At 28.7% G+C, this 20,712-nt stretch overlaps 2 protein-coding genes across 3 annotated transcripts in view; one reads left to right on the top strand and one right to left on the bottom strand.

Annotated features, from left to right (window-relative positions):
* Window positions 1-17,775: 17,775 nt before the first annotated feature.
* LOC129916876 (cilia- and flagella-associated protein 45) overlaps window positions 17,776-20,712 on the bottom strand; it is a 61,635-nt gene continuing 58,698 nt past the window's right edge. For both annotated transcript variants that reach the window (XM_055997081.1, XM_055997073.1), the window contains 4 exons: window positions 18,568-18,714; window positions 18,421-18,505; window positions 18,053-18,358; window positions 17,776-17,994 (listed from right to left, as the gene is read on the bottom strand). In XM_055997081.1, coding sequence (XP_055853056.1) covers window positions 17,884-17,994; window positions 18,053-18,358; window positions 18,421-18,505; window positions 18,568-18,714 — 649 coding nt within the window. In that variant the 3' untranslated portion in view covers window positions 17,776-17,883. The remainder of the gene's footprint in view (window positions 17,995-18,052; window positions 18,359-18,420; window positions 18,506-18,567; window positions 18,715-20,712) is intronic.
* On the top strand, window positions 19,245-20,012 carry LOC129916898 (adult cuticle protein 1-like). The gene is made up of 2 exons (XM_055997105.1): window positions 19,245-19,354; window positions 19,428-20,012. The coding sequence occupies exons 1-2, from the start codon at window positions 19,349-19,351 to the stop codon at window positions 19,908-19,910; spliced, it is 489 nt and encodes a 162-aa protein (XP_055853080.1). The 5' UTR covers window positions 19,245-19,348; the 3' UTR covers window positions 19,911-20,012.

A 20,712-nucleotide genomic window follows, 5' to 3' on the forward strand; every position in this document is an offset into this window, starting at 1 on the left:
ATGTGGGCTGGGCAGCAAGAAATTCTTCGAAGAGCTGTGTTAAATAAAACATTTATATAATGCAAGTTAAAAACAAAACGTTAGATTCGTTCTTGAAAGAAAAAAAACGAGGTCTCATAAACAAAGTTTAGTACTTAAAGAAGCACGCAACATGATTATATTTATTAAGATGCATTTTAAGACAAAAATTTCAAAATTGTTGCAGCTGTTTGTTAAAAAAGGTTAAATAAATAAATTAAACAAAAGACAGATTGAAATACGCAGAAAATGTAATAGGGAAGATGTTACTTGTACAAATTGACGCACAGTTCAACGAAACGGATGGCATGATGAAAACCACTTTTTTGGACTTATTTGAGAAAAAAATTAAAAAAAAAATTCATGTGTGCAATTCACACGTGGTAGAAGTGAAACCTTAAAAAATCATTTTTCTTGCAAAAAAAAAAAAAATAGAAAAAATCTACCTATTTTTATTCTATCACCTTCAAATCCATGTTTTTTATATGACAACCTAGATAAATTTTATATCATCTGAAAGCTTATTGTCTTAGCTCAAAATATGTATATCGATCAAGTCTATGAGACATCTACAAAAAGAGCTAGAATTTTTTGAACTCGATCAATTTCCATCAAAAAAAGCGAAAAAACACGTATTTTTATCTTCTCACACTATTAAATCCATTTTTTTCCCTAACAACCTATACAAATTTTTTCTGAAAGCTTATTGTCTTAGCTCAAAATATATATATCGGTCAGGTGTATGAGACATCTACAAAAAGCTAGAATTTTTTAAACTCGATGAAATTTCATCCAAAAAGCAAAAAAAAAACATTTATTTTTATGTTCTCATGCTATTAAATCAATTTTTTTGTTTGACAACCTATAAAAAATTTTATACCATGGGAAAGCTTATTGTTTCACCTTGTATAATAATGCATAAATCTTATTTCAAAGATGTCTACAAGAGAAGTTAGAATTTTTTAAAGTCAACCATGTCGAATTTCCAGACTGAGATTACGGTATGTCCTACACTGGTAGCTGGTCATCGCCAACAGATCTCCACAGGTGTTTTGAGGTATTTTTCAATTTTTTCAATCTAAGATTTTGTAACTTGTAGAGCACGTACAGTTATGTGTGATATATCAAATAAAAGGTTATGTTATCAGCATGTGTATTAAAGCTAAACCAAATTTGTATGTGCACTAGATCAAATTATATAACGTGTGTTGGAAAAGAACATCTTTTTACCGTTATCTCCGAATTTTGAATATAAAATTAATTGAAATTTTGTGCAATTATCATTTTTTGAATTACCTATCTACAGTACAAATTTCATTCATCTATCTATTAAAACAAAAAAGTTATAACAAGTTGAAGTCGTGTCGCGTTTTCGTTTCATCTTGTTTCAAATCACTACGATACTAAAGAAGTTTTCACTTCAAAAAGCATTTTCTTTCTAGAAAGAGTCTTCCTATTGAACAAAAATGTTGTTTTCAAAAAACCTTATTTTTGTTTTTACTTGAAAAAACAATTTTTTATGAGGAATACATTTATTTTAGGTGGATTAGGATTATACTCAGGGCTTCCATAATAGCAGAACTATTTATAACGATAATAAAATAGTGGTAACCGCATAGTGGGTAAAGATGGAACTTGCAATTTTTTTAAATTCAGACTCATTTACTTAAAATTAATCAGTTCAATAATCGGGAAATTAAAACTTTTTTGTTAATCTGGAGAGTTTTTAATTTAATTAGGTATTAATTCACTGCGCAAGTCGAAATCTTTGACAAGTGCGCTGTTGACTGTTTCCCCCTATTTCGGACCTTAAAAAATTTTTGGCATCATTAGTTTTTCGATTTATCGGTACGACTTAGAACAAAATTTTTTTCGGAAGTTTTTTCAATAATTTTAAGCATTTTGCCCGGTTTAAAGTCATTTTTCTTTTTTATATTGCTATTTTTTCTGCTCAAATGTTATTTAATACCAGCATAAACTACTGGCTTTGGAAAAATGTAGGTATATCTTAGTAACGAATGTGTAGCATTTGTGTTTTAATACATTTTTTTTTACATTTGAAGCCGATTTGTGAGAAAATTGCTTCTAGCGCCTAAACGATTTAATCTTATCCTTCACTCAAATATAATTTTTTTTTGTAAATAATCTAAACAATCCTTATACATAATTATTTTATTTATGAAATTAAAAGTTTAAAAAAAAAATTATTTTTAGTTTAAAAAACGAAACGGCAACACCGGCAATTTATAACACATAGATTTTAAGGTATTTTTCATTACCCACGTTTAAGAACAGAAATTATCAAAATTGGATTTGTAATTTGCTTTAGTTACTCCACTAAAACATAATAAAACTATAACAAAGCAAAAAATCCAAATTTTTTGAATTTTTTCAACAAAAACTTGCTATAAATTGTTAAATAAATAATATAAAATTGTTTATTTGTTTTATGCTGGTAGTAAATAACGTTTGAATTGAATAAATAGCAATATAAACAAGAAAAATGACTTTAAATTGGGCAAAATGCTTAAAATTATTGAAAACACTTCAAAAAAAATTTTGTCCGAAGTCGTACCGATAAATCGAAAAACTTATGATGCCAATCGATTTCTCAGGTCCGAAATATACAGTCAACAGTCAACAGCGCATTTGTCTTAAAAATTTTTTTGAAAAAACTTGCACAGTGTTATTTTAACTGCACAAGAGTTAATAACGCTTTAAAATTGTCCCACAACATTTTTCTGTTTATCTTACTTATTTTACTTTGATCGTTTCGAGTAATCTCTGATTTTCATAATTAACAATATTTCCGACAATCTATTTGGGTAACTGTGGTGTATGCGTAACATTGAGGCATATGCATAAAAAAAAGTAATTACTAGTAGTAAAAGGTTTATAGTAAATACTAGTAGTACTAGTAGAAGCTGAAACTAATAGTATTTACTACATTCGGTATGCATAAACCTTAGTTTCTACTAGCTAGTATAAACTAGTAGTAAATACTGGATTCATCCCAGTAAATACTACTAGTTCATCTGAAAGTAATATTATATACTAGATACCCACTTAAATGCTGTTGCTTTTTTTTTTGCTCTATATTTTTAACGTTCTATAATTTCTTTCTTTTGTAACCAATTTTTTGTATTACAATTTGTTGATAATAGCCCCGTTCCATTGGAGGTGGTAGTTTACTCATGAGTAGGTCTAGTACTAGAATTAACACTTGATCTTCTACTCGAGGAGATAGAAATGTGTAGTTGTTGTACTAGATTTCTACTCACGAGTAAACTACCACCTCCAATGGAACGGGGCTAATTACAACTGGTGTTTAAGGCGGTTAAGTATTATACGCTTAGAACAAATGCCTAAAAAAGCATTTTAATTTTAGTACACATAATTTACTTCACTATTATAAATCTACTTTGCTATTTTTACTTTGCATTACTTTGACTGTTTTAATCATAATTGTATACTTTTTTTTTTGTTTCGTTTAATTTTCAACTTGAGAAAATTTATTTTCCTTATTCAATAAAAAAATCAAATATACCTACAACATCGAGTGAATATACTTAAAATTAATTTTCAACACAATTTAAGAGTTTAAAAGTGAGTGTTCGAAGTTAAAAAAATGGCAAAAGTAGAAGTAAAGTTTGTTAAAATACTAGAAAAGTATGCCGTACTTATTAACAAATCTCAACAGCCTCATATAAAAAAAAGCAAAGGCGGAAGCCTTAAAATTGTTTATTAATGAGTTTCAAGCCAACACTGGTATTTTAATAACAGGAGACCAACTAAAGAAGAGGATAAATAACATTTAACATGAGAAAGTTTTTACTAGTAAATGTTCAAGTTGGTATTTAGAAACTTGAAAAATTACCAGTAAATACTAGAAAGTAAAAGTTCGTACTAGTTTTTTATGCATATCAAAACCAGTATTTACTATAAAAATTCATCCAAAACTAGTAAATACTATTCTTCTAGTAAATACTACCTTTCCAGCATTTACTATGTTTTTTATGCATATGGAAAGTAGTAAATACTATTAAAATTTACTAGTAAAAGCATATGCTACCTTTTATGCATACGGCTCATTGATTGAACCGATTTATTTCTTTTAAAATTTTTCTAAATGATGTTCATAAAAAATATAGAAGAGGATTTTGTTTTGAAATTTTTAAGATGTTAAATTTTGCCAAAAAAAAAATCGACTCTTCGAAATGGTTTGAATGGTTTTGGTATTTTTTGCAAAACACTCTTTTCTTCTAACGTCACAAAAAAAAAAAAATGTGAGACTGCCTTAATGCAAGTATTTGCTAAAAACTTTACATAATTTCATTTTATAATTTATTAATGAAAAATGTGAAATAAGTTGTTTTCAAAAATACGAAAACCATTTAAAAAGTTTTAATATCTATTTGCATTTTTGTAGGTATAATAAAAGCATTATGAAATTTATTTTTGAGAATTATTGGAGCCGTTTTTTTTTTAATTTTTTTTTTCAAGCATTTTTGAAGAAATGATTTGGCATCCTTCCGAAGCAATTATTTTAAATCCAAACATTAAAAAACATTTCAAGAAAATTCATTGATCAATTTTGAAAAATAACTAATTGATCAATTTTCAAAAATGTTCTTAATTTCTAAATTATATTTACTAAAAGATCTTTATTCAAAAATGTTCATTTAAATCGGTTAAAGGAGATATTTGGTTAATTTTTTTAATTTTTTTTTCTTTTAATTTCAAATGTAGACAATTATTTTTGGAGGCGCACGTATTTTTGTATTAAATAAAAATCGTTTGATAGATTTCTGAGAAAACAATCTTTTCCATATTAACTATTTAGCAAATTTCATTATTTTTGGTCTTAAAAAAAATTATAACCAACAAGTTTGAAGCAAAAACCAAGGTGATTGGAACTGTAGCTCGAGATACAAAAAAAAAACACTATATTCCGCATTCTCCATCATAATATTTTATTATTTAATTATTATCTAGAGCAAAGTTTTTTTTACAAATCTTAAACTTAGAGCTTATATTGCAAGTAAAAAAGTATGGAATCTTTTTATAGTTTTAAAATCCTCCGACTTGTAGCAGAACGCAACTAATATTAAAATTTTCTTAAATAATGCAAAAAACGCAAAAATATCCTTACTCTATTACCAATTTAAATTCTTTACTTGAAATAACACAGTAAAACAAAGAATTATTGTATCTTAATTTAAAGTAAATTTTAACAGATTTCAATAAAAAAAAATTTAAGGTTTAAGTACAACTTTGATTATCTCACTCCAGAAAAGAATTTATCAGCCAATTTTTGCAAACTGTTTCCATGACTTTATTTCTGATGTAAAAAAATCACATCAACATACCGATTTCATCACAAATATCACAAATATGCAGAAAATGCAAATCATTTAAAAATATATTTTGTTTCCATCAATTTGACTTTTATTTTATTCGAACTTGCCTCTTTTTTGTCACTATTTCCACCACCAACACTTAACACTTCTTGTACGTCTATATTATTTTCCAATAATAAACCACCGTGTGATATATCACTCTTGTATCCCGTTGTGTATTCAATTCGAACTAATTTCTTGACTAAGCGGGTAATTTTTCCTTTTCCGTTTAAAACGAACCGTACGACCACTTGTTGAGCAATGCGATGTCAAATGGCTAAGGATTCAACATTTATAGGCAAAAGTAAAGTCCTCAACAACGATATACACCGAAGAGAGAACCAAGAGAATGAGCCTTATCACGTCCGTTTGTATTTAGTTGCATATCTACGAATAGAAGAAGAAATTAAGTCCACAAAACAGGGTTGTTTGTATCTTCTACTATTGAGAAGAGAGGGTGTTTTACTTTTTTTGTTCAAAACTTTGCAACAACCCTCTCGTCTTGTGATTCATTCATAAATTCGAGCAACGAAACCTATACAAATGGTTTTTTTTTTTTTGTCAATTCTGTATGTGTGTGTGAGAACAAAAAGTCAGCGCAGTGGGGAGTTTTGGCTGTGGTGAATATAATTCAAATACAAAATGGAATAACTGTTGCTTTCTTACCAAAAATAACAAAAGCAAAAAGTACTAAGATGATTAATATCAGGACTTTTATTTTTGGTTTTGTTTTATTTCTCAAAATGTTTAAAAAAAAAGTCCTCATTGTTACACAAAAGTTGCTAAAAAGACGAGCTTTTTCGAGATACTCCAATTTAAGTGTAAGGTTTTTATATGTTGCCATCGGATTAGAAAATTATTTTTAATAAAATATTTGTATATTGTAAAGAAATTAAGCCAAATTAAGAAAAAAGACATTTGAATAAAATCGTTGTTCATTTAAAAAAAAAACCTGAAAATGGTAGGTATAACTACGCCACTTGATTAAGTGAAGAAGTGAAATGGAAGAGTTTAAATCACAAAAAACAAGAACGTCAAACAATATTTTTTTTTTCACTATGCAATGCCAAAATAGCTTTATTTAATGATGCAATTTCTTCCACGCAATTGAACATAAAATCCGATTTTATTTCCACAAATAAATTTTAAATTCGATATATCAATTTTTTTTCGTGTTAAGTATTTTTAAGTAAAGATTCTGCATTAATTTATAACAGTCATACCAGTATTTCGAAACAAAAATTAAAAAAAAAGTCACTTCAATTTAATTTAAAAAAATCTTGTTACTCAAAGTGTGGAATGGTAACAAAAATATTTCTGTTATGCAATTTTAAATAAAATTCAGTAGGATTTACAAAGAGTATTTTTTCGTCATCATGTTATGCATTTAAGCTCAAAGCTTTTATTACATAATTTCTTAGCTTCGCAGTGCATTTTATTGATACAAAATGGGAACAATTTTTTCACAGAACACCAAAAATATTTAATCCAAATGCTTTAAAAATAAAAGGATTTATTTCAAATTCAACAATTAAATTGGCTGAATAATAATCAAAATTTTCCTTATAACAATCGACCACTACGCTGAGCATTTATGAAACAAAAAACATGAAATCAGGAAATACAAAAAAAAAAAATCTTAAACGTGAATTCTACCAAAAAAAGACTTTAAATCTGATAAATGGATGAAAACATTAAATAATTTTCAGGTGTACGTAGATTTATAACAAATAATGGTACAGATAATAAAACTACGAAGTTTTTGAACACTGTGGTGTATACGTACTATTTTTTTAATAGAAATTATTTTTTATTTTTCAAGTAAGAAATTGTACATACATTCAATGCACCTAAACTTAAAATTTGTCACCAATGTCTCATTGTATGATATTGAAAAAAGAAAAATTATTTTTGCTGCAAAAGGTGTGATTAAATCAATTAAAATTAAAATGTGCTTTAGCAATACGTTTCGCTCAGGGGGCCTATTCTGGTTCTGTAAATAAGTGAATCGAATAAATTGTTTTCACATTCGCTTGCAAAAATTGCTTTCACTTTTTCAATTCATTTGTTCTTAAACAGCTTACAAAATTAATGTAAGATAAATGTACTTTAAACTATAAGAGCAAGTACGAGCGATCAGGCGCTCATTTTATTTTACATACTACAAGTAAAAATATCGAACTCGAAATTTAAATCAAACATGACATTACGACATTCTGTCAGTCTATGTTTGTGTCTCTATCTCAAGCTGCAGCCAAAACTACTACGATATGTTTGAAAGTTGATAGTTAAGGATAGTCCTTTGAAGCTTAATATTTTCTAAACAAGTGGCAAGTAAAAAAGGATGTCTTAATTTTTTTTTTTTTTTTGAAAAACATAAATTTAAAATATTCTGCAAAAACCGAGTTTTAGAAGTGTTAAGTAAGAAATATCATAATCTTTGATTTTTGTCCAAATTAAAAAAATATTTTTTTTTGTTTTATTTCAGCTTTAAGAAATTTATTTAAAAAAAAACTTTTAAGTACAAAAATTCGCAATTTTAGAGTTTTGACTAAAATTAATTTTTTTTATAACAAAAAAAAATAAAGAAGAGCACCATAACCTACACGTTTTTTAAAGACAACTTTTCGATAGGACTCAACGTTTATGAGTATTATGCAAAAAAAAAAACGATGTTTTTGACATTCGATAAATTTTAAAATCGCGATATTTTCTAAACGAAAAAAAAGTAGGTACGGTACGTTTTTTTTAGGAAATTACAAAAACAAAAAGTTTTCGATATATTTTTTTTTCGATAACTTACCGCCATTCAGAATTATATATGAAAAACAAATATTTTTGACATTTAACTTTGAATAACTTTTTATTCTCCGCCAATCCTCAGCTCTTTGTCAATCTATTTTGGATTGAATGTCTTTTCTGATCAGACTTAATGGTTTTTGATGTTTTCTGGTATTAAAAACTTGTGATTGAATACCAAATTAATGTGTTTATTCCATTTTGCTCTATAGGGCAAGTAAAAAAAAAAATAATAAAAAAATTCGATTCGATAAAGAAGTAAAAAAAAAAGTGGGTTTCGTCATGACGTTCAAAGGTCTGTTCGTGCGTCCGTGTGTCCACCTGTACAGTGTACAAGAAGTTGCAGCCTAAACGGTTGAACAGATTTTCTTGAAATTTGTTTTTTTTTGTAATTTCCAAAGTTGTTTGTATAAAAATAATTAACCTAATCAAAATTTTATGTTTTGAATTGTTAACACATATATAAAGGTACTTTGCACTACAAGAGTAGGAGTTCGTGCAATTTATTTATTTTGGATGAATATGGTAATTCTTATTTCGTCCCAAGAAACAATTTTGCTCCAATAATGCTTTACAAAAGCAACAGTAGCAAGATACAGAACATTTTTATTTCAGTTAAGGTCTTGTAGACCAGTGCCAATATTTTTTGAAAATAAAAAAATTATTAGCAGCAAATTTAGGATAAATGGTATATGAAAGGGGAAAAATAAATTGCCTCAAAAAAATTGAGGGAAAGGGGGTGGGTGGGCGAAAAAGTGGGGTGGGTGTTAAAAATCATGGTTTCTTACGATTTCTGTCAAAATTAGACGTCCTATCGAAAAAAGTCAAATGCAAAAGTTGTAGGTAGCATAAATATCTACAACTTTTACTCAAACAATTTATTTCTATAACCTTAAAAATATTGAAAAAAAATACGATTTTTTTATTTTTTATTTTTATCTTTTACAAAAATAGTTGGATTTTAACAAAACTTGGTTAAAAATTACTTTGTTATGTTTTCTATCTATTAAAAATGTTTTTTTAGCAAAAAGTTAATTTTTGGATTCTTGACGAATTTATAATTTGAAAAAAATAGCTTATTTTTCAATCAAAAAAGTTACCGAAAAAATTTTTGATTTTTGAAAAGTTTGGAATGCAATTATTTAGCTTAAAACCGTTTTTTAAAGATTGTGTGGAAAAACTATACTTTTGTTTTAGAAAATATTGAGAATAATATTGAAAAGAAAAAAAAAAACGATTTCTAAGATTGCCGTAAATGACAGTAATAATTTTCCATAGAAACCAAATTATACTTTTCTAATGGTCTTTGACCTTTTTAATTTGAATCAAGCACTAGAATAGCTCTAAGGTGCAAAGTTTTTGAGATATTGAATTTTGAACGTCCCAAACACTATTTTTCTGCTTTGTGGCATGTTAATATGTCAAAAACGTAATGTGATAGAATTTTTCTGACTTCGGATTCGAGCTCAGAGCACAAAAAACCATTAGAAAAATATACTTTTATTTCTATAAAAAAAACTTTTTGACTAGTGAAATCGAACAACGCATTCGATTTCTGCCCTGTTCGATAACCTAAATCACTTAACCCTAAGTAGTTATTTTTCAAATCAATTAAATTGGTTTTTCTTGCAAAAAAAAACAAAAATTTATATGGAGATACTACTTCATAGCAGAACGATTTCAGTCTAAAAACAAATTAATTTCTGTTTACATTCTTCTTTTTTCAAAAACTTTTCTCAACAAAATCTGGTCATTCATCATACAAAACTCCTTTAAATTAAAATGTTCATACAAAACCACGCATATTATGTTTCCACATTGTTGTTTTCCATCCATCAGAAAAAAAAAACTTCAACATAAACTTATTAACTTATTAACAAATTTTCAACTTCGTCGACTGTATAAAAATCAAAGAAATGTAAACCACCCACCACTTGGTCACTTTTACATTATTAATCCTTGCAGTTATGCATTATGTTAATGTTCTTCATAAAATTAATAAAATTAATTTTCTTCAATAAAAAATCTCCACTTGAAATTCATTTATTAAAAACAATGAAGTTTTAATTTCATTTTTTGAATAAATTCTTTTGAGGAATATTAAACACGATTGAGTTCATTGTTGTGAAAAAAATATGTAGGAGTGCCCAATCAAGTTGTCGAAGGTCAGTTCCATCCACATGTTTGTGAAGAATGATTGATTTTGACAAACAGAGAGATAAAATTTTAATAAATGGAAACACGAATTAAAAGCCAAGTTTGTTGGTTGGAATTTATGGAAAATATCCATGAGAATTGCACGGTTTTTTATTTGTTGTTTTCCTCTAAAAGGCTTTAATTTGAACCTCAACGTCAAATTATTATGTCTGCCATAACATCAATCATTAACATAACCTCAATGAATATTTAACAGGATATTCCCCTTGATCACCCTTTAATTTTGTGTTTTATGTAGTTCAACTTTTTGTTTGTTTAATTAATTTGTCAACCATAACGAAATCGATTTGTTTGTTAGTTCAAAGTTCTTCTGTGGTTTTTCCTTATATACCTATTGACGCACACAATTTACACCTTTCAATCATGAAAATATTATTAAAATGCCAATAACCCTGTAAATAGTCATAATTATTCTTCGAAATTACCCATTACCACCCGATAGCATTGTCATGTCCCGCAAAACAAAATTTACTCGAAATACACGGCAGCAGATATAATCATGTCAGGCTTGTCGAGGACGACTTCCACTCTTGTCAACTAGGTTAACACTCAAATCAACTGTGAAAAGTTTATTTTTAGAAGCTCATTTCTCGGATGTTTTGATGGTTGGTTGGTTGATATGGCGTCGGTTGGTCGATGGTTGATTGGTTGCTGATGTTTAATGATTATCACAGAGTCCAATGTTGACCCCCTCGGGCGGGGACATTGGCTCTTGTAGCTTCAACAACATGTCTACATTAATTCGTTAGGTAGGCTGGTTGGTCGAATTTTTGGCCCATTAGTCAGCTTAATTGGGCGGAAACATGATGTATTTAAATTACCTTTAGCATAATGTTATTTATAACTGAATTAAAAGAGGATGTTGAACTTGAGAATTAAAGTTACATATAGATAGACTAGTGCGTGGTTAAGGAAAACAAGAATTTGATGATGAATGCACAAAAAAACAAACTAATAAATCCATATTCTGATTGACTGAACTTTAAGCTGCCTTATATTTATAAATCTTCAATTTAAGTAGCTCCCGAGTCGAACTTTATGTACGAATTTAGCATTCAAAGTACTTTATAGAATCTATGAAAGTACTTTTCATTTTAAAATAAACCTAAATATGAACTTTGTATACTTACTAAACTTAGTATCCCCTGAGAAACCTTCACGACTGATAATTAACGACTTTAAGTACTGAAAACACTAGTTTAATCCTAAGTTTTCTATTTTTGACCTAAATTTTAAGACCTTATTATGTACTTGTAAATCTCTTTGACCTTGGTAGATACTAGATTAACACTATATTTAAGCTAGGTTGAGACTATTAACACGCAAACACTTTTTAAGTGTTAAATGATCTTCATGTGTCTACAATGTTTAATCACTAAATTTGTACTCTTTAATCTAGGTTGAGACTTTCAAAACTCCAAATACTAGTTAAGTCCTATTTGGACTAAAAATACAACTTCGGACAGGAACCCACCTTGACTATTGTCTGGTGCACCTGACTCTAAGAGGGCATTTGAAGTAGGTCATTTGGCAAGTGCGGATCGGTGTCGGTACTAACCCATTTCACTCACGGTCTTAAGTCAAAATTTTATTTAACTTGTTCAATCCTGTTAATTCAATCAACTAATACGAGAAAAAATCATTCGTAAAAAAAACTCTTGAGTTATTTTTTTTTTTTGAAAAATAAAATTGTGAAAAGTGAAAGTGATTGTTTAAAATTTTTTGTTGAAAATGCAAAGGCAAAAAGAAAAGAAAAAATAGCAACAAAACTCAGCTGTCCTGCTTCTATTCGACAGAATTTTTCTATCAAGTAAAAAAAAATTAGAGAAAATCCATAATAGTTTTTTATTAACAAAACAAAAGTGCTTGATGTCTCACAGTGTTTTTACTATTAAAATAATAAAAAATTTATTTGGCGACAAAATAAATTCTTTGCTTTTTTGAAAGTTTGGTAAAAACACGTTTTGATTGTAAATTTCAGAGTTGATGATATCAAAATGGCGACTTACTGCTTACAATAGCTGCGTTCCTTTGGGAATATTTATCTACTGCTTAGTACTTAAAGCTGCTTTGAACTAATTTTTCGTATAGCAAAAGTAGTTCAAAGTAGTTTTAAGTACTTTCAGTAGATAAATGTTCCCAAAAGAAACGCTAATAAAGTACCATTTCGGCATTATTTAATACATAATCATTATTTGTTGTACTTTTTGTTTGACATTAGCTATTTGTCTAAAAGTAAATTATGTAAGTGTTCAAAATTATATATTCGTGTGTTCTTTTTTTCAATTCGTCTGTATTTTTTTTTTTTTTTTATGTTTGTTACCTCATATAGGTAACTTTGGAATGAGTGAACCAATTTTGATAATTCTTTTTGTATTAGAAAGCTGGTGCTGGTGGTTATAGGAACTATAAGATAAACCATAAAACCCAGTTTTGATCCATGGAAGTTTGTTTGTTTGTTTGTTTTTTTTTTTTTTTTGATAAAAATGATTATTTTTATATAAATATGTTGGTAGGTATATACTATATATGTATAGAAACAAACAAAGACTTTTATTAAAGCTAACCACCATTTATTTATATCGCATATCATTATGAATTATGTGTAAATTTGAAATTTGAACTTTAACGTTCATATCATTAATAAATCATTTTTATAAAAAAAACAAAACCGACTTCCATTAACCGAAACTTTGTTTTATGGTTTTTCTCATAGTTTATGTAGCCAGAGCCGGTATTGAAATTGGAAATTAGAATTTGAAGAACCTAGTAAGGATATCTAGACCCTAAAGAGAATAAAAAAGGGCTAGAGAATTCTTAGAAATAAGTAGAACAAATAGGACTCAATGAGTTTTTGTAGAATAATTAGGTTTTAAAAAGGATTTAATCATATTTTTTTTTGGTCCTAAATAACTACCCAAAATGGGATTTTTTCCGATAACCGACTATTTTCGGTCTTAAGTAGAGGTTATTTCCTTTAGAAATTTAGTGATATTTATGACCTATTGAATCTAAACAAAGAATATTTGGGTTTTAAATAGGATTTAAATAGTGCCAAATGTTCGACTCGGGACTCAATATCATTGTGTGAGTCAGTCAGATACGGTTAAAACTTGTTCTTGACTTGCTCCACAAATAAAGCGAGTTTTATATTTCAACGCTCTTTGGTATCGGAGTAAAGATTGGAGTCGTGTCCTGTAATTATTAAGGGTGTAGTGTCAAATTTGCTTGTGAATTTGGCTGGACACTACCTTGTCCCTAAATTTGGTATTGACTATTTTAAGCTTTTTTCCTTAGAAATAAATAATACGCATACGCCACAGTGACCCATAGTTACATAGGAACGATTTTACGTTCAAAAATACAGAATATATGTAAAAGTTTTATATTTTTATTTTTTAATCTTTGAGAATCTTCAAGGGTAGTGTTTTAAAGGAATAAAATAAAATAAAACGCAAGACTGGGTCGCACGTACTTGCTCTTATGGTAAAAGTAGCTCTTATCTTAGAGCTTACTATAAAAAAAAATAGGGAAAATTATAAGTGAATTATAATTGATATTTTGCATGAAAAGGAAATATGAAGAAAAAAATATTTGAAAATCGTTAGAGCGGTTTTTTTTTTATTAATTTTTTATATATAAAAATTTTCTTGCATAATTAAAAAAAAAGCTGTTATGCTCATTTGAAGAAAAAAGAAATTTCGAAAAAAATTGATTTTTCAAAAAAAAATTTGGCGAATTTTTGTACAAAATCGATAAAAGTGCTCGCTGAATTTTTTTTGCGAGCGTTTGTCTTTCTTTAAAAGAATTAATTTACTTCCTTAGTAGATTAGACTCACTTTGAACTTCATATGCAAATTTTTTTTTAAATCTCTATATGTTTTTATGGAAATAATTTTTTTAGCACGAAAAATAAGTTGCGATATACAAATTAGTACGGGTAAAAGAGGCATTTAAAAGAAAAAAAAATTGTTACACTCATGAAACTTGGCAAAAAGTTTGCTTTTGGGATAAGAACCAATTACAAAAAAAAGTCTATAAAAAAAAGTTGGGCGGAAGGGTGTTTTTTTCGCGGACAAGATGGAGGGGGTGAAGGTCAAAAATATACCTACTGAAAAAAAATAATTTGTCGAATATCATCATATGACACATGTTTTCAAGGTAATTTTTGATGCTGATTCTAATGACATAAAAATAAAGTCAATACGATTGCTCTAACAAAAGTTATAGCCGATTTAAAACAAGGTTGCTTGTTTTTTTACTTCAACAGGTAAAATATAACCGAAACCCATGGGGAAAACATGCTACACTGATGAAATTCGGGATGAAGGTTTTAGATAAAGCAGGTACAAAGGATTTATAAAGTTCTTAAAATTATTTTTGGAGAAAGGATGTTTTTTTGATGGGTTAAGTTGTGTGTGAGAAAAGTATCATAACAGCTGACTTAAATTTTATTTATTTTTAAAACTTGGTGTAAATGTTTTGGTTGGTATAAGAATTAAGAATCTAAAAAGTGTACAAAATTATCTTGAGTGAAAGGGTGTTTTTTTTTTTAGAAATGATGAAATTCGGAATTAGTACCACAAAAACTAGGAAAAAATTGTTATACCAATGAAATTTGGTAAAAATGTTTCATTTATAACAGAAACCAAGAACCCAAAAAGTCTATACAAATATTTTAGGTTAAAGGGTGTTTTTTTTTTGGGAAATAGGGAAAAATCCGCAATAAGTCTAATAAAATCAATGGTATGAAAGGTACCCTTACGAAATTCATTAAATATGTTCTCTTTCCAATGGAAATTACGAATAATGTAAGTCTATAAATTTTTTTTTATGTGAAAGGGTGTTTTTTTTTAGAAGTAAAGAAAATATGGGTATATTTGAAAAAGTGTGTAATACTAGAGTAATATTAGTGGTACCCTATTGAAATTTAGCAATTATGTTACTTTTAAGATAAGAAACAAGAATCTAAAGTGTCTATAAAAATATTATGGTTAAAAGGGTGTTTTTTTGAGTGAAAACAAAAATGATGGGTCACCCTAATGAAATTTGGTAAAATCATTGATTTTGGGATAGAAAGCAAGAATAAAGAGTTTTTATAAAACAAATTTTTGTGAAAGGGTGTTTTTTTCGAAGAGACTGTAAGTCTCTGGTCCCAAAAAGCCAAAAAACAAAGCTATTATAACTGCAATTTTAAATTTTGTATTTAAAGTTATATTTAATTACTACTACATATATTCATGTCGCTAGCCAACGGCGGATCCAGGGGGGGGGGCACGGGGGCACGTGCCCCCGTGCCCACCCCCCCCAGAACTGGTTCATACTTAAAGCAAATCAAATTATAAGAGTTGTTGAAATATATGAATAGTAACAGAAAGAACTTATAAGTGAAACTCTTGTCTATTTCTGGCTGAAAATGCGAATTTTATTGTTTGTTGCATCCCTTTCCCATGAAAAACTCCACTTCAAAAATAAATAAAGGACTATTTGTTGGCCGAACACGAATTTTTTTTCGATTAAAAAAAGTGAATTTTCTAAGTGTTATTTTTTTTAACTTCAAAGTGATTTTGGTAAAAAATTTTGATATGGACATCGACAATCAAGGTATGAATGGCATTCTAAAAAATTTTTATTATATGCAACTATATTTTTTCTTACGGAGGGGTTGAAGTACACACTTAAAAAATTTGCACTTTTCTCGTTTTTTTTTTTTTAACATTAGTGTTTTTGAAAAAGCGCAACACGCCACAACATTGCATAACCTATATATTATTCAACTGCTGGATATGTAGAACAAACTTGCATTTCAGAAGTTTGCCCAAGTTTGCACCGAAAATAAAGACCCCTTGAAAAAACTCCTCAAAGCGAGAAAATTTATAAATGTTATGTTAAGAAAATTTCTTCAGGGATAAAAATATGTAAAAAAATAGTGTTCCAAATTTCAAAAGAATCGGTGAAGTAGTTTTTAAGTTATGAGGGGCACCGGCTTTGAAAACATTAGTTGTGGGGAGAACGATTTAAAGTTTTGAACTCTGGACTAAAATGTTCGTAAGCGAAGTATTAAAATACTCATAACTTGGTCAATTTGTCTCCAATAGACCTACAACTTGTACACAATATTCTTGAGACATAAAAAATTTGAATGCAAATAAAAAAATAAAAAAAAACAAAACTTGATTCCACGGGAAAAAAGTATTTTTCAGTTATTTTTTTGTTATATTAGGAACTTTAATATTTATTAGAAAAAAGTCTTTAGTATTTGACTAAGAACTACTAGGTCATTAAATAATGGTATAAAAATTTTATACAAAATTAATTAAAAAACGTAAACATTTTTTTTTTCTAAATTTCATCTTTAAAAACTATTAAAAAACTATTTAATGAAACAACTTAAGTCAAAAAATAAAATAAGAATAGATTACTTATTTTAATATAGCACAGGATTTTACGTGCATTTTATGATTTTTTATATTTTTTTTCCCTGCTAATCGGGAGGTAAGTGTGTAAGCACTTAAGTGGCTTTTACTGTAACAAGAAAATGAAAATTTGGTACCTATTTGATGTAGTAAAATATTTTTAGCCTGGTCTTAGACCAAAATATCGCACTGTGCGTCGTTAAAATTCGCTGTTTGTCAGTCGGTCGTATGATGCTTCACTTTATTTCTAATTTAATTAATAATATTGCTGATTTTTTTGCCAATCCGTCCCTTGTGCCCCCCCAGAAAAAAATCCTGGATCCGCCCCTGTCGCTTGCCTAAAGGAATATGATTTCATTTAAGAAGAAATAAATTTGAATTTGAATTTGAGTACTTCCTCATATTCAAATTCTGCAAACTATTTGCTATTTCTTTTATCAAAACAGGAACTCCTTAAAACAGGTGCATAAGTTTCTTTATTTCAAATAAAAGAAGCTCTCCTTGTAAAACAAAACCTTTCTGTCATTTTTCACTGCTCTTTGATTTGTGTTAAAAACATTTATTTTGAAATTTTACCACAATACTAAAACAAACCATTTGGAAGCTGATATCATACATACATTTGATAATTATTGTCCGCATAAAAAGCTGACGAAATTCTTTTCATGACTTTCTATCATAAATTCCTAAAATGATAGCAAAAGGATACCAAAATGTTGCTACTTCGTTAACTTTTATTTTATTTACAAATCCATATTTTTTTCTTATCAAAAAAAGCAACAATAAATACGCTCTTATCTTCAATATCAAATCAAATTCCAATCAAATCCAAATAATCCTTCTGACGGATTATTATAAATATTGAACCACCACCATAACCGTTAAGTGTCAAGCTTAATCATAATTATTAGACCATAACGCACTGATAACGTTTTTATTGCGAAAACAATTTTAATTTATTTAGCAATTTGCAAAAATTGTATCAAAAAAAAAAAAGCTACCACAATCGTCAACAGGAGTTCGATTAAACCTTATCAAATGACGTCATTGTCCTCTTCCTCAATTTCAACCTCTTCAGTTCCCATCAATTCTTCCACTTCACCAATTATTATCTTTTCAGCTATTTGATAGAGTTCTCGAATGTTCTAAATAAAAAGGGTTTATTAGGTGTTCATATAAAGTTTAATTTATATTATTAGGTACCGTTGCTTCTCGAAGTTTAGCAATTTGCATATCATAATATCGAAGATTACCATGTTGATTGCTAGTGACTAAATATCCTTTTTGAACATCAGATTCCATTTGTGATTGCATTTCTTGTTGTTTTTCTTCTTTTATGTTGGTAATTGGTGATATACGTTGCGAACTTCCAGAACTGCTTGGAATTCCTGATGCATCATCATCACCCAAATAAACCGAAACCGAAGATTCCGCTTCGTCGGGAGGTCTTTGAAGTGAAGATGCAAATGCTTCAACAGCTGATACTAACATGGCTACTTTACTACCAAACTGTAAGGAAAAAGTTGAGTTATTGAAATATTTACATACCTAAGTAAAAAATTGTTGACTACGTTTTCAACTGTCCGCTGTGATTTATCACTGAAAGATCGTTCCAGCTGATTTCGGATTCTCTTTTCGGTTTCACGGAATTTCTTTCTGAAAGTTTTATAAATGTTTTTACAATTTATATAATTTTTTTAAATTGATAAATTTATTACCGAGCTCGAACAATATTTTGAATATCTTGTGGATCGCTTGAATATGGTTTCGGAATACGGAATGATCTTTCTTTCATCTTATTTCGTTCGGTTTCGAGGAATTCACGTAAATTTTGTTCACAATCTTGCCATTCGGTGTCATTGATTCTGTGGAGATTGAAAAATGGAAAAATGGTTTTTGGTATATATTTTTTTAAACGGGACTTAAAAATTCTGGAAATTCACCATAGGGTGAATCTTCAGGGGAATTTCGTTATCCTTAGAATATTATTTCCCCGAAAAAAAATTTTAGTTTAACAACTTTTATTTTATTAGTTTTTCAACATATTCTCCTAAATTCCGGTCGTTTGATAAACTAACATAGCTTATCCATTGATTAAGAAAAGAAAAAGAAACATGTTAATTATCCAGTTTTGATTGATTAGAGAATGTGCAATATTTTTGTGTTACCATGCAAATACTGGTGGCAGTAACAGATTGTAAAATTGTTTTTTTTTTTTTTTTTTTTTTATGAAAGGCTTAATGCATTTATTATACTTCTGTCGACAGTAATTATCACGTCAAGAAATGTCAAAAATTACCAAACTGCAATATCATTACCAAGGTCAAGTTTGAGCAAAACTTAATGTTCGTTTTTATGAATAACAACCCGTTAGAAAAAAAAGGGTGTGGTAACTTATGTCGTTTGTATAAAAGCTGCACTTTTACTAAAGATCAAATCAGAATTAATTCAAGTAGTTCACTGAACAGTAGGTACATTCCCCAAACAAAAATATTCAACATGAAGGTAAAGAATTTCATACTTTTCTTTTTAAAAGTTATAAATAAAGACTATTTTTATGATTGCTCATAACTTTTAGTTCGCCATTGCTGCCGTAGTCGTGTTGGCTCTTGCCATGGGTGTCCAATCTTCCATCATTGGTGGAATTCCCGGACTGGGTCTTGGTGTTCACAGTTTGGGACTAGGACATGGCGTTCACGGACAATTGTTGGCACAAGGACCAGCTGTCGTAGGACTGGGTGGATTAGGTGGCCTTTCATCTGCTGTTAATATTGCAGGACATGGCATCCCAGCTGCTGTTAATATTGCTGGAAGTCCACTTTTAGCAAGTCATGGTATTCCTGCTGCGGTCAACATTGCTGGTGGTCCTCTCCTAGCTGGCCATGGTATTTCAGCAGCTGTTGCTGTCGCTCCACATGTTGCTTTTGCTGCTCCAGTACATGGTGTACATGGTGCCTCATATGTTGCTCAAACTCGTGGTGCCGTTCACTCTGCCCCATTGCCAGGACACATCCAATCGGCTGCTTCTGTGAACGTTGCCCCAGCTCCAGGAACCTTGTAAAGTGACTGCTATATAAAATTCTATATACCCTCACAAAATGCCATGCAATTTGTTCAGAATTTCACTCAGGAATAGTAAATAATAAAAAACTTTTACAAAACATTTTTGTGTAGGTAATTCAATTTGATTTCGACCTATAAAAATGTAGGTACATCTTGTTTAAACTACAAATTAGTTTTATGACTTTTTAACGACGAAAGGTGTTGTTTTACTGGTAATTAAAAAGCAGCGCGTGCGATACAATTTTGATCTGGCGATAGTTTGATGGATCTTTTATACAGATATTTTTATGGGATTGACTAATTTAATTATGTTCATTATCAGTAGTAATTCTTAAAAAAAAAAAAAATACACATGCCAAAAAGTTTTTAATTAATTAGTAGAGTAACTAAAGCAAATCATTAGGGAACCCGGCCGAACAGCTCTGATTTTGACGATTTTTTTTTTTTTCAAACGTAGATTTTTAAAAATACTTTAAAGTCTATAGATTAAAAATTGCCGATGTTGCCGTATTGTTTTTGTTAAATTAAAATTAAATTTTTTTTGAACAAAACCATTTTTTTTTGCTTAAATTTCATAAAACAAATGATGGCAAAAGATTCTCTAGGTAATTTTAGGAAAAAAAAAAAAAAATATAAGGGAGTAAGGGACAATCTTCCATCGTTTAAGCGATAAATGCAATTTTCTCACAAACTGACTTCAAACACAAAAAAAAATATTTTATACACAACGGCAACACGTTTTTAAAAAGCTAGAATCTCATTTCTATCTGTTAAATTTAAATCGACTAAATTTAATCAAG

This window comes from Episyrphus balteatus, chromosome 1, assembly GCF_945859705.1.
Source record: "Episyrphus balteatus chromosome 1, idEpiBalt1.1, whole genome shotgun sequence".
Classification (NCBI taxonomy): domain Eukaryota; kingdom Metazoa; phylum Arthropoda; class Insecta; order Diptera; family Syrphidae; genus Episyrphus; species Episyrphus balteatus.